This window comes from Panthera pardus, unplaced genomic scaffold (genome assembly GCF_024362965.1).
Source record: "Panthera pardus isolate Hobbes unplaced genomic scaffold, ASM2436296v1 HiC_scaffold_24, whole genome shotgun sequence".
Classification (NCBI taxonomy): Eukaryota; Metazoa; Chordata; class Mammalia; order Carnivora; family Felidae; genus Panthera; species Panthera pardus.
The window spans coordinates 65,909,275-65,922,748 of record NW_026526810.1 but is presented as its reverse complement, the minus strand read 5'-3'; the positions used below and the strand labels follow the sequence as shown (position 1 = coordinate 65,922,748).

Genomic DNA, 13,474 nt, shown 5'->3' with positions numbered 1-13,474 from the left:
AGCTTCTCCAAAATGAAATTTTCACCTATTTTATCAGAATTATCTTATTTAGGGCACGCCTGGGTGGTTCAGTCAGTTGAGTATCCAACTCTTGATTTCGGCTCAGGTCATGATCCCACCATGGTGGGATCGAGCCCTGCATTAGGCTCCATGCTGAGTTTGGAGCCTGCTTCAGATTCTCCCTCTCCCTCTCTCTCTGCCTCTCCTCCCTGCTTGAGCTCTCTCTCTTTCTAAAATAAAATTAAAAAAATTCTCTTATTTAGGAAGAGGAGAATCATGTGAACAAACCAATGTGATTAAACATATTGCTTTTTGATAAGCTGAGATTTTTAGAAACAAGATACATAAGAGATGGGGAGAGGTGGCATAACAAAGATTAAATGCAGGAGTGGCCCAGAGCTGTAAGAAAAGTGTCCGAAGGTTGGTGCCCAGCATCAACTAAGATCTGAAGAAGAGACTGCGGATGATAAAAAGCTCTAGAAGCAACATATAGAGTGAAAACAGCAAGGGCACTTAGTTCTGCAATAACAGATGGTAGAGAGAAAGGAGAAGGCCCAGTCCTGTTTTCCTTCTAACTGTATGTAGCAGAAGGATTGGTAACCTAGAAAAGGTTCAGTAAAAAACAGATCTAGGCTAACAAAAAAGCAAGACCAAGAGAATTGAGGAGATAGTAATAAAGCATACTGTTGCTTTATTTTAATTTTATTTTTATGTTTTTAAAGTTCATTTATTTTTGATGGGGGTGGGGGAGAAGGGCAGAGAGAGAGAGGGAGAGAGAGAATCCCAAGCAGGCTCCACGCTGTCAGCACACGGCTCGTCGCAGGGCTTGAACTCATGAATTGTGAGATCGTGACCTGAGCTGAAACCAAGAGTCAGCTGCTAACTGATTGAGCCCCCCAGGTGCCCCAGTTCAACTTTAATTTAAAAAAATTTTTTTAACGTTTTATTTATTTTTGAGACAGGGAGAGACAGAGCATGAACAGGGGAGGGTCAGAGAGAGGGAAACGCAGAATCTGAAACAGGCTCCAGGCTCTGAGCTGTCAGCACAGAGCCCGACGCGGGGCTGGAACTCATGGACCGCGAGATCATGACCCGAGCTGAAGTTGGCCGCCCAACCGACTGAGCCACCCAGGTGCCCCTCAACTTTAATTTTTTTATTCAAGTGTAATATAAAAGGAACAGTGCATATGTTGTAAGCGTACAGCTTGATGACTTTTCACACATTTTCACATATGTAACCACCATCCACATCAAAAAACCAGTCCTCTGAACTCCTCTTGTGTTCTTCTCAGTCACTCCCCTTGTCCCCCATGCACACATGAAGGGAAATTACTATTATTCTTAGTAGCATAGATTCATTTTGGCCATTTAATATAAGTGGATATAAAGGATATGCACTCTTTTTTTTTTTTTAGTGTTTATTTTTGAAAGAGAGGGGTGGGGAGGTGGAGAAGCAGAGAGAGAGTGATACAGAGAATCTGAAGCAGGCTCCATGCCGTCAGCACGGAGCCTGATGAGGGGGCTCAAACTCACGAACTGTGAGATCACGACCAGAGCCGAAGTCAAGTTGGATGGACGCTTAACCAACTGAGCCACCCAGCCACCCCAGGATATGTGTTCTTTTTGTGTCTTTGTTCACTTAATATGTTTGTGAAGTTTATATTTTATAGTTGCAGATGGATCATATTATTGTTTAATATTCTACATATTCTAAGTATTTACTTAGTCACTCTACTGTTGATTGGCATTTGGATTGTTTATAATTATTATTTTTTACAATTATTATTATTATTGTTTTTAAGTAAACCTTATGCCCAACATGGGGCTTCAACTCACAACCTTGAGATCAAGAGTCACATGCTCAGGGGCACCTGGTTGACTAAGCTGGTAGGGCATGCGACTGTCTTCTTTATTTTTTTTAATGCTTGTTTATGTTGAGACAGAGAGAGCGAGCGAGAGAGAGAGAGAGAGAGAGAGAGAAACAGCGTGAGCAATGGAGGGGCAGAGAGAGAGAGAGAGAGAGAGAGAGAGAGAGAGAGAGAAAATCCCAAGCAGGCTCCGTAATCCATGGAGAGCCCCGTTCGGGGGTTGATTCCATGACCGTGAGATCATGACTTGAACTGAAATCAAGAGTTGGATGCTTAACTGACTGAGCCACCCAGGCACCCCTGAGCATGTGAGTCTTGATCTTGGGGTTGTGAGTTTGAGCCCCACATTGGGTGTAGAAATAATATTAAAAAAAAAAAAAAAAGGCAAAGAGGACCTGGGTGTCTCAGTGGGTTAAGCATCCAACTCTTGATTTTGGCTCAAGTCATGATCACACAGTTTGTGAGATTGAGCCCCACATCAGGCTCTGGGCTGACAGCATGGATCCTGCTCGGGATTCTCTCTCTCCCTCTCTCTGCCCCACCCTCACTTGCTTGAATGCACATGCGTGCTCTCTCTCAAAATAAATAAAAAACATTAAAAACAATCTTACCAAAAAAAAAAAAAAAAAGAAAGAAAGAAAAAAAAGAGTTGCATACTCTACTGACTGAGCCAGCCAGGAGCCCCAGGTTATTTCTAATTTTTGACTATTACGTGGTATAGCTATGAAAATTCTATAAATGTGTGCTAATTTCATTGAATCATTTGATTGTGTCATTAGATTGCAAGGGCAGAGACACGTTTATACAGATTTCAGAGAAGTTCTTGGCAAATTCTCACAATATTCTTGTTGACAAGGTAGAAAAAGGTGGACTAGATAAAAGAATACTTTGGTGGATTCTTGGTTGATGTTGTAGAATAATGACAGCATACAGGAAGGTCTCTAATGATAGACTACAGGGCTCTGCCTGTCTAGTCAACATTTTCATCAAGACTTCAGGGAGGACCCAGAAGGTATGCTAATCAAATTTGCAGATTTCACAAATTGAAGGCATTTGAACTACTTAATAAAATTAGGAGGGAAAATCCATTTCTAGTAGATGAGAATGATACCTAAAAATTTACAGAGGAAAGTTCCTGGGAATAAATGTTAAGGTCTCCTATTTAGGATTAAAAAAAAAAAAAAAAAAAAAAAAAAAAAAATCCCTTTTTTAGGCCCTGAAAGGGGGATAGGGAAAAGCTCATTAGTTTGAGGTGGAGTTGGAGTTGACAGTGAATTCAAACTGAAACCCCCTAGTCTGCAAAAATGTCTGGAGTGTTCTTTGTGGTCTCATGTTTCCAGGGACATACTGACAAAGTGAAGTAAATGGAGAGGAGGGAATGCGATGGTGAGTGAGTGAGTATCTGGAAGTGACATTTGTCACACAAGAGGTTGAAGAAACTGCGTTTTTAGCTTCAATGGGGGAAGTATCAAAAGGGACAGGGTGTTAATGTTTGATAAGAAGGGCCATTATGTAAATGAGGCCATTTATCTGGATTCTGTGTAGTTCCAGAGGAGAGGTCTAGGACTACTGGGTAGAAGTTAGGAGGAAGAAGTTTTTGACTTAGTGGAGGGAAGAGTTATTGATCTCTTTAAAAATGGAATGAGTTGTCTAATAAATAAAGTATTGAGGTTTTATAGTCTCTGGGAATTTGAAGCAGAAAATACACTGAATAGTGGCCAGAGTTTCATGTGTTACATTCTATGTGTTTAAAACTAACGGTGCTGGGAGAATTGTGGGTTTAATGTTCTTTTTTCAGGGACTGTTTAGTGTGGGCATCTAAAGTAAATCTGGGCATCTGATCTGAGTGGGCCTACAAGCTTTGTTGTTCTGTATCAATCTATGTGGGTGCTTTCCTGGCTTTTAGTTCTACAGCTGACGCTGGGCCTTAGTGCTAGAACTAGCCTTCTGCTCCAGGAGAGTCCATGCAGTTGGGTTTGATGACCGACCGACCGTTCAGGGGCATCTCTTTAGATGATTATAGGAGTGGCTTCTCCTTCCTCCAGAGCAGGTCAGAGCAGGAAAGGAGCTGCACCTGAGTCACGGGTCCAAGGTGATTTCCAGCCATCTTCTTGTGGACTTGGCCCAGTGTTGGGTGGAGATGGAATTACACCTAGAGGTTGGAGGGTAGGGCATTTCTGTCCTTGAGGTTGGCTTGCAGTTGCCGCCATATTACTATAAGCCTGTGGTCCCCTCCTTTTCCTGCCTCTGAAGCAGGAGGTTGGGCTCCACTTTAAGAACAGTGCACTAGGCTGGGCTTTGGGGTCTCCGGTCAGCTGTATCCGCTGTGGGCGAGGACAAACAGCCCAGTCAGCAGTGCTGCCTGCCATACCCATTTCCTGCTCCCATGGCCAAGAGGCCCTGGAGGAAGCTGGGCTCTGGGGAAGGTGAGGGCCAGCTCTCCTCAGGCAGTGCCCTGCTCCGTTTCCTTCCATAGGATTCCCTTCTTCATTCAAACCTCGTCCCGGTGCTCAGGACGCAGTAGATCAGGGCAAGATGGTGGGTTGGTGGCTGAGAAAGAAGGCTCAGGTGTGGGGGGAGGGAGAAAAACTGTGGGTAAAAGGAGGGATGCAAATAGATGGATATGGAATTCAAGTAGAGAAGCAGTAGGGATTAAAATGCAAACAATCCATGTATTTTCATTTCAGAATTTGTTGTGGTAAAGGATGATGAGTTGTCTTTTCCCTGCCCACATGCCTGGACAGAGCTGAGAACAGATGCTGTGGCACAAGGCTGCAGACAGACTCTGAACCTGAATTAATCCCTGAAGCTAGGCCGGTTTGGTGGTGTGACTGTAGTTACCCTGAGGGCTATCAGTTTCTGTGATCCCATTCCCTTGTGAATATTGTAGCATCTGTTGTCCCTGGCCTTTCTTTTTATATTTTATTTTGTTTTATTTTTACTTTTTTTTTAATTAAAAAAATTTTTTTTAATGTTTATTTATTTTTGAGACAGACAGAGACAGAGTGTGAGTGGGGGAGGGTCAGAGAGAGAGACACAGAATCTGAAGCAGGCTCCAGGCTCTGAGCTGTCAGCACAGTGCCCGACGTGGGGCTCGAACTCACGGACCGTGAGATCATGACCTGAGCCAAAGTCAGACACTTAACCGACTGAGCCACCCAGGCGTCCCTTATTTTTACTTTTTAAAGTAAACTCTGCACCCACCTTGGGACTCGAACTCATGACCCCAAGATCTAGAGTCATATGCTCTACCAACTGGTAGCCGGCCAGGTGCTCCCCTTCCCCCACTTCTGCCCTTTTTTGGTCTCGGGCCGGGCGTTTCTACTCAGAAATCTGGCTGCTGTGTTATTTGTGAAGCAGCAGCAGAGCCTGAGGGTAAGGTGTAGGGGTCACAGGGTGAACAGAAGGGGCGTGAGGGCTGTTGAATGGCTGGAAACTGAAGCCCAGTGGGGAGTGAAGGATGGGTAATTGACTGGGGAGGATCAACAGAGCTGAGAGATTTGTGGAGGGTGAGATAAAGGCACTTTGGTCATTTTGTAGGGTGCTTGGGAGCCAGTATGCATGTCTTTAATTATTAACCGAGCACTGAGGAGTTACCGGTGTATTTTTGCCCAGCCCTGTGATAAGCTTTGGTTGTTTATTGTCTTGTTTATTAGGCAGAAAGGCAAGTGTTTGTATAGGACTAGAATGCCCCTTCTACTGAAGAGCAGAAAAGAACTTGGGCAGCGAGAATAGGGGTATAAAGAAGGGGGGGATGGGGGAGAGAGAGACAGAAGATGAGCTGTTCTTTGAGGTTGGTCTTTCCTGCTTCTCAGGATGAAGATGCTTCTGGGGCAGTGTGGTGAGGCCAGGACACAAGAAAACAGGGGGGATTAGGGACATTGAGGGACATGCCACCACCAGAGCTGAGACAGGGAGTATTTCTTCCGTAGCCTGAAGCAGGCAAGCCCAGCACCGGACCTCACTTTCTGCAGTTTAAGGCAGGCTGATTCTGATCTTACCCTGGGATCTCTTGGAAGGAACTGTTAAGCCCCTCCTGGTGCTCCAGTTGCTGATCTGGGAAGGCAGAAGCAGCAAGGTGATTCTCTGCCAGAGTGGGGAAGGCGTGCTGCAAGTGCCTGCCTGCCTGCTTAAGAGGCTGGTGGGGGATTGAGAACATTCAGCTGAGTTTCAGAATCATTTCTTTTGACTTTCTTCCCTGTCACATCCTGGGGCTATCGGTCAACTTCACAGCATGTGTGGGCTTCCCTTCTTGAATGTCATCTTCTGAAGTAGTAAACTGAAACTTTTTTGGGGGTAACAGATTTCTCTGAAATTCGGACATAAAGCTTAGGACGCTTTTCTTAGAAAAAATGCATATATTTTTGGTGTACATACATAACCATTTACAAGGAATTTCAAGCATTGTGGAAGCTGTAGGTTAAGAACTCTCTAGGGGTGATCCATGGACTTTGCCAAAGCTCATCCAGGTAAAGGGATTGCCTCTACCCCCGAGGTAGAAGGACTTGAGGAATGTTTGTGGGTTGTTTTTTTTTTTTTTTGAATGTTTATTTACATTTTGAGAGTGCATGTGAAGGAGAGGAGCAGAGGGAGAAAGAGAGAGGGAATCTTAAGTAGCAGGCTCCACGCACAGTACAGAGTCTGAAATGGGGCTTGATCCCATGACCTTGGGATCAGATAACCTAAGCTGAAATCAAGAGTCAGATGCTCACCCAACAGATTCACCCAGGTGCCCCTGTTTATTTTTGAGAGAGAGAGAAAGAGAGAGAGAGAGAGAGAGAATCCCAAGCAGGTTTCTGTGCTGTCAGAGTAGAGCCTGATATGGGGTTTGATCCCATGAACTGTGAGATCGTGACCTGTGTGGCTCACTCTTTTGCAATGTCCAGTCAGGAAAAATGCTGTCCCCACTCTATAGGAACCTCAGCTCCAAGAATCTTTCCAAGTACAAAAACAAGTGGCTGAGCTGGCAGGCAGCAGCAGGAAGTCTGGCCCCCATTCTAATCCCTGGCCACATGTTCTGACCTGCTGGGCCAGGCATTGGATAAGTCACAACAGGATCTACCAAGGTTAACAATACCAGAGCGCCGAGTCCTGGAGCCCGTATCAGGAGGTAAAGGGGTGGAAAGCTGGACAGACCATGACTTTTCGGAGCCAGTAGCGGAAAAACATCACTAATCCTGTACAGCTACCAGTTGCCTCCCACTGCTGTGAACACTTTTGTATGTAAGCAAATCCAGTTACTTTGTTTTTCCTCTCTTAGTGTAAGTGCTAAGGGTGTGTGTGGTGCTGCCTACACAGATGCTTAGCAGGTGCCTTTGAATGCTAATGGTGAGGACATTCTGGGCAGAGGTGTCAAATACACAGCAGGTCAGAACCCAAACACTTCTTTGGCCAAGGGCTCTGTTTTGATGACTGCTACTGGAAATATTGCTTGAAAGTCTAAGGCTCTCTGGGTGGTAGGGACAGTCCCCAATCAATATTGTTATTATTATTTTTTCAGGTCTCTTAACCTTCATTAACTGTGCCTATGTCAAGTGGGGAACACTGGTACAAGATATCTTCACCTATGCTAAAGTCTTGGCATTGATCGCCGTCATCATTGCAGGCATTGTTAGACTCGGCCAGGGTAAGACATAATAGTGACTAAGTTTTGTGCAGTTCTTTGAGCCACACTTCTTTAAGTGCCTTTTGTGCATTCTCATTTGCTAGGTACTACTAGTTCCATTTTATTTATTTTTTATTTATTTAATTTTAATTTTTATTTTTTTTAACATTTATTTATTTTTGAGACAGAGAGAGACAGAGCATGAATGGGGGAGGGTCAGAGAGAGAGGGAGACACAGAATCTGAAACAGGCTCCAGGCTCTGAGCTGTCAGCACAGAGCCCGACGCGGGGCTCGAACTCACGGACCGTAAGATCGTGACCTGAGCTGAAGCCGGCGCTCAACCGACTGAGCCACCCAGGCGCCCCTATTTATTTTATTTTTAATGTTTTTATTTACTTTTGAGACAGAGAGAGAGCATGAGCAGAGGCAGAGAAAGAGAGGGAGACACAGAATCTGAAGCAGGCTCCAGGCTCTGAGCTGTCAGCACAGAGCCTGACGCGGGGCTCGAACTCATGGAGTGTGAGATCATGACCTGAGCTGAAGTCGGACGCTCAACCGACTGAGCCACCCAGGCGCCCCTACTAGTTCCATTTTATAGATGGGGGAAACTGAGGCTGCAGAATTAAGTATCTTGCCCGAGTCCCTAGCTAGTAAGTTCAGATTTGTACTCAGATGACCCCAAAGCTGGTCTTGCCAGCTGTTGCAGACTGTTATGTCCAATGCTGTGGCTGTGATTGTTCTGCTCGTGGAAGTGGGTAAGGGCAGAAATGAAACCCTTGTACCCACTCCTCTCCAGTTTCCAGGTAGGAACACATAGTCTACTACTCTATTGACCTGGGCCTTCTAAGCCCTATCCTTCCTCCATTCTGTACCAGCTGTCTGTGGGGTTAGAAAAGGGGTGGGATCGGGTAGCTTACAGGATAGGACAGAACCACATTACTTAGGTTCTCTAGCCCTTCAGTTCTGTCATGGTTTCTTACCCTAGAAAACCACCATGGTCCTTCCCGTCAAGATCCTCATGCTGTTTGTTCCCTGCATTCCAGCCCATCATTGTAGAGGTCTCTCTTCTGTCCCTGTTCTTTTACCACTGCCCTTGCTGCCAACCGTGTTCTAAGCCACTCACTAGCTGTTACTGTCCTATTCTTTTACTCCTTTATTCGATCACCTTAAAGTTGAGGGCGAACCACTAATCCTTTTGTCTTTCCATGTTCTCTGGATTCCAGGAGCCTCCACTCACTTTGAGAATTCTTTTGAGGGTTCATCATTTGCAGTGGGGGACATTGCCCTGGCATTGTATTCGGCTCTGTTCTCCTACTCAGGCTGGGACACCCTCAACTATGTTACTGAAGAGATCAAGAATCCCGAGAGGTAGGTATCTCACCATCAATTTTCCACAGCAGTAAGGATATGCTATCATTTATTGAGTTGTGCCCGACAGCATACCACAACCACTGAGACTGATTTTATTGGTTCCACTTTAATAGATGGGAGGTCTAAAGCCCAAATACCTAGTCTGTAACGGCAGGCCTTTTCACATCTGCTCACTCATTCCTACATTAATTAAAGCAGGTTCTACCGTGTGTTCATCCATGCTTTCATATGGCTTTTCCTGGATACTCCTCCACCTTTATCCTCACATAGATAACTTTAGGTCCCAAATGCCCCCAAACGGTCCTATTTCCTTTTTGATCCTTTGCTTTCTCAAATTTATACTGACATAGTGGTATCATGTCAGCATCGAATGCTATTGCTTCATCATTTTTATTCTAAAATACTCTGTAGTCATGCAGTGACAAGAGCACTGGACAGGGAGTCAAAGAGCCTGGAGCCTGTCTTTCCACTCATTTGTTGATGACCTTGAGGGAGTCCCCTGCCAACTCTGCCTGCTTCCTTATGTATAAATTGAGGGGGTTGAATTATATGATCTCCAGAGCCCTTCCTGGATCAAAAATTCAATTATTCTTGGAACTGAGAGTATGAGGGAATGGAGTTTCTGTAAATTTTTAAATCAAAATAATAAACTTTTCTTGGCACACATCCAGTGTTGCAATTCCAGGAGCAGATAACAGAAGCAGGACTGAGCCTGTGTGGTGCTTCCACCTACTGGACAGAAGCTGAATGACTTGAGAATATCCCCCCTCCCCCTCACTGTGAAGAATGCTTATAAAGGTCATTGCTTTATTGGTCCAGAGGACCTTGTCCTTGTGTCTTGGCCACTGGTTAGGATGGCACATAAGCTTCTCAAGTTGAGTAAGGGCATGGACATAGTTCCCAGCTTGCTTATGTAGATACATAGTGTTCTTCCCAACAAGAGTCTTATTCTCTGGAGATGTTAGATTTCACAATTTGCCTCCATAATTTCCTCTTAGATTTCTCCACTTTAATACAAATTTCCCAACGTTGACAATCTTGAGAGGGAATCCTGACGTCAAGAGGCTTTGGATGTGAAAACCAAAAAGCCCCTGTTTCCTGTGCTATTATTCTGTGACATAGTTCTGTTAATCCTTTTTCTGCTCAGCCTTTTCTCTAAATGTGATATTCTTTTCCCTTGATGCCCTTTAAGCTCTGAACTCTGAAGAATGAAGTCACGATTGTAGGTAACTTCAAAGGCAAAAGCAGTGGGGCAATGCACCCGAGGCACCACCCCTGGATTGGTGTGGGAGTGTAAGGAATAAAGGAGATGGGGATGTGACCGTGGGACTAATGCATGCATTATTCTATTTGGTCATAGGAACCTACCTCTCTCCATTGGCATTTCCATGCCCATTGTCACCATCATCTACATCTTGACCAATGTGGCTTATTACACTGTGCTAGACATGAGGGACATCCTCGCCAGTGATGCTGTTGCTGTGGTAAAGGATTTTCACAAGCAGAAGGCTGAGGGTGTGCTTGTGGGAAAGTGGGTGGTCCTTGAAAGGAACATGCTTAGGGGCGCCTGGCTCAGTCAACGGAGTGTGTGACTCATGATCTCAGGGTTATGGGTTATGAGCCCCATAGGAGGTATAGGGATTACTTAAAATTAAATCTTAATTTTTTTTTTTTTTTTTTTTTGAGATAGAGTACGAGTGGAGGAGGGCCAGAGAGAGGGAGACACAGAGTCTGAAGCAGGCTCCAGGCTCCGAGCTGTCAGCAAAGAGCCCAATGCAGGGCTCAAACTCACAAACTGTGAGATCATGACATGTGCCGAAGTCGGATGTTTAACCGACTGAGCCACCCAGGCGCCCCTACCTACTTAAAATTAAATCTTAAAAAAAAAAAAAAAAAGTATGCTTACCATACTGGGCTTACAAAGTCCTGTCATCCTGGTTGTGAATGAAGAGTTAAACAAGGTAGGGGCTATCTGGGGCACGCTTGTCCATGCCTTTCATCCTGTTTAGGTCCTGCTAAAAACACTTTTCTGTTCCTTTCCCTTAGACTTTTGCAGACCAGATTTTTGGAATTTTCAATTGGACAATTCCATTGGCGGTTGCATTATCCTGCTTTGGTGGCCTCAATGCCTCCATTGTGGCTGCTTCTAGGTAAGAGTGGTGTCTTTTACAGGGTGTGTGGGGGGGGGTATCGTAAAGAGCTATGGCAGGGAAGAGTAGGACTTATAGGACCCGGAGTGTAGTCACTGCTCCCCCAAGTGATAATGATATTAACCCCTTTGTTCTTGTTTCCATCAGCAGCCTCCAGTTCTCACTAATTTCTATAACTGAACTCCATTCCATATTATTCAAACTCTTTTCAAGGAGGGGATGGCAGAGGAAGGGCTATGTGGTACATGAACCAGCCATACCCAGTGTCCCACAAGTTTCTCAGCCTCTTTCATCTTACCCCAAATAGGCTTTTCTTTGTGGGCTCAAGAGAAGGCCATCTCCCAGATGCCATCTGCATGATTCATGTTGAGCGGTTCACACCGGTACCTGCTCTGCTCTTCAATGTAAGTGATCTCAAATGGGGCTGAGAGCCAGACTATGGGGGAAATGTTAACAGTACACACAACTGTTCTGGCTTCCTCAAAGCTCTAGAGTCGAACAGAAAAACTACCTTCCATAAAAAATTGGTAACCTCCTCTGGTCTAGGATAAGGCATAAAGTATGCTGAATATATTGAGATGAAATGACTGCCAAGATTAGTAAGTGCTGTAGTGTTTAAGGGAAGAAGTGATCTACCATGGGGGCAGAAGGTGCACGAGGAAAGACTTCTTGGACAAAGTGCATCTGAAGTGGATTTTTATGTTAGGTAGCAAAAGGTGGAGATGGGCTTTAGGTTAAGAGAAACTGTATAGGCGGGGGGCGGGGGGGGGGCATGTGGCTGGCACAGGTAGTGAAGCATGCAACTCTTGATCTCGGGGTTGTGAGTTCAAGTACCACACTGGGCGTAGGGATTAAAAAAAAGGGCATTAAAAAAACCCCTTGAGTGACTGACAAATGCTGTGAGGGGGAGCTGACTTCTGCTTGTGCCTGCAGGGTATCATGGCACTGATCTACTTGTGTGTGGAGGACATCTTTCAGCTCATTAACTACTACAGCTTCAGCTACTGGTTCTTCGTGGGGCTCTCTATCGTCGGTCAGCTTTATCTGCGCTGGAAGGAGCCTAATCGGCCTCGTCCCCTCAAGGTAATTCACCTCCATCTTACCTTTGCTCCAGGGGATTCTTTCAAGACAGAACCCTCTGCCTAGGATTTGGTGGTGGTAGTGGGTGGAGATGAAGGGGATGGAAGGGCTCAGTGCTGTGATCTTCACAGGAGAAACTGCTACTGTAGCTGTCTAACGTCCATTGTTTTGTCTTGTGCCCTTCAGCTCAGTCTTTTCTTTCCCATTGTCTTCTGCCTCTGCACCATCTTCCTGGTGGCCGTACCGCTTTACAGTGATACCATCAACTCCCTCATCGGCATTGGCATTGCCCTCTCGGGCTTGCCCTTTTACTTCCTCATCATCAGAGTGCCAGAACACAAGCGACCTCACTGCCTCCGAAGGATTGTGGGTAAGCCTTTGGGTCTTTTTTTAAAGTAGGCTCTACACCCAGTGTGGAGTCCAACGTGGGGGTTTGAACTCCCAACTCTGAAATCAAGACCGGAGCCTAAATCATGAAATTGGATGCTTAACCAACTGGGCCATCCAGCCACCCCTCCCCACAGCCCCAAGCCTCTGGATCTTCGAGTTGGCTTAGCTATTGTGTACAGCCTTTCCACAAATCTCGTCCCCCTAAGTCACCTTTGCCGTTGGCCCTTCCTGTTAACACTTAGGCTTAAATGAATCGTCCTCCAGGCCAGCCCTGTTCAGTGCCACTTGAATTGAGCTCAGTTGACCTCTTCTCAGTTTTGACTCGCACTTCTCTTTGTAGCATCCACTACATGGTACCTCCAGGTCCTATGTATGTCAGTTGCTGCAGAGATGGATTTGGAAGATGGAAGAGAGATACCCAAGCAACGAGATCCCAAGTCTAACTAAACACCATCTAGAATTCTAAGATGCGGAAAGCGGGGGCCTCTTGTCTCTTGCTGGCTGGAGCCAAAGAAGAGAAAAGGAAAGTACACTTCTTTGTTGAAGCTGCTCAGACCAGGCTTCTGGACAGGTGCCTCCAATTTTTGAACTTGCTTTTTGAGAGATGAAAAGTAATTTATTTGTTTTGCTACACACTGTTCCAGATTTTTTTAAAAAAGACAATATAGCAGACTGTGGTGGGGAGCATGTCAGGTGTGGGCTTGGTTGTACTAGTAGCATATTCCCGTGTGTCAAGACGTTCACTCACTTCTGGGTGTGCCTACCCACTCCTTTCCTTTAAAAGGGCCAATAATGCTCCAAACCTCCTGTCTCCTTTAGAGAGAGAGACATGAAACTGTCACAGGTGCTAGACAATAAACGTTATGTTCTAAACTTTGAGTGGCTTCATTTTAGATGGGTGTCTGCTTTTAGTGTTCCTCCTAGCCTAATGAGAACTGTCCCAGTCTTCTGCTTGTCTCTCAAGTCAGCTGTTGGAGGCTGATGAAACCAGTCTCTATGCAAGAGAGCA

The 13,474-nt window shown here is 45.3% G+C and overlaps 1 protein-coding gene across 4 annotated transcripts in view; it reads left to right on the top strand.

Annotated features, from left to right (window-relative positions):
• The window catches only part of SLC7A7 (solute carrier family 7 member 7), a 33,408-nt gene extending 20,070 nt beyond the window's left edge, over positions 1-13,338 (top strand). For all 4 annotated transcript variants that reach the window (XM_053889257.1, XM_019429468.2, XM_019429470.2 and 1 more), the window contains exons 3-10: positions 7,369-7,494; positions 8,698-8,842; positions 10,206-10,329; positions 10,892-10,995; positions 11,303-11,399; positions 11,929-12,078; positions 12,262-12,445; positions 12,806-13,338. In XM_053889257.1, coding sequence (XP_053745232.1) covers positions 7,369-7,494; positions 8,698-8,842; positions 10,206-10,329; positions 10,892-10,995; positions 11,303-11,399; positions 11,929-12,078; positions 12,262-12,445; positions 12,806-12,912 — 1,037 coding nt within the window. In that variant the 3' untranslated portion in view covers positions 12,913-13,338. The remainder of the gene's footprint in view (positions 1-7,368; positions 7,495-8,697; positions 8,843-10,205; positions 10,330-10,891; positions 10,996-11,302; positions 11,400-11,928; positions 12,079-12,261; positions 12,446-12,805) is intronic.
• Positions 13,339-13,474: the final 136 nt, after the last annotated feature.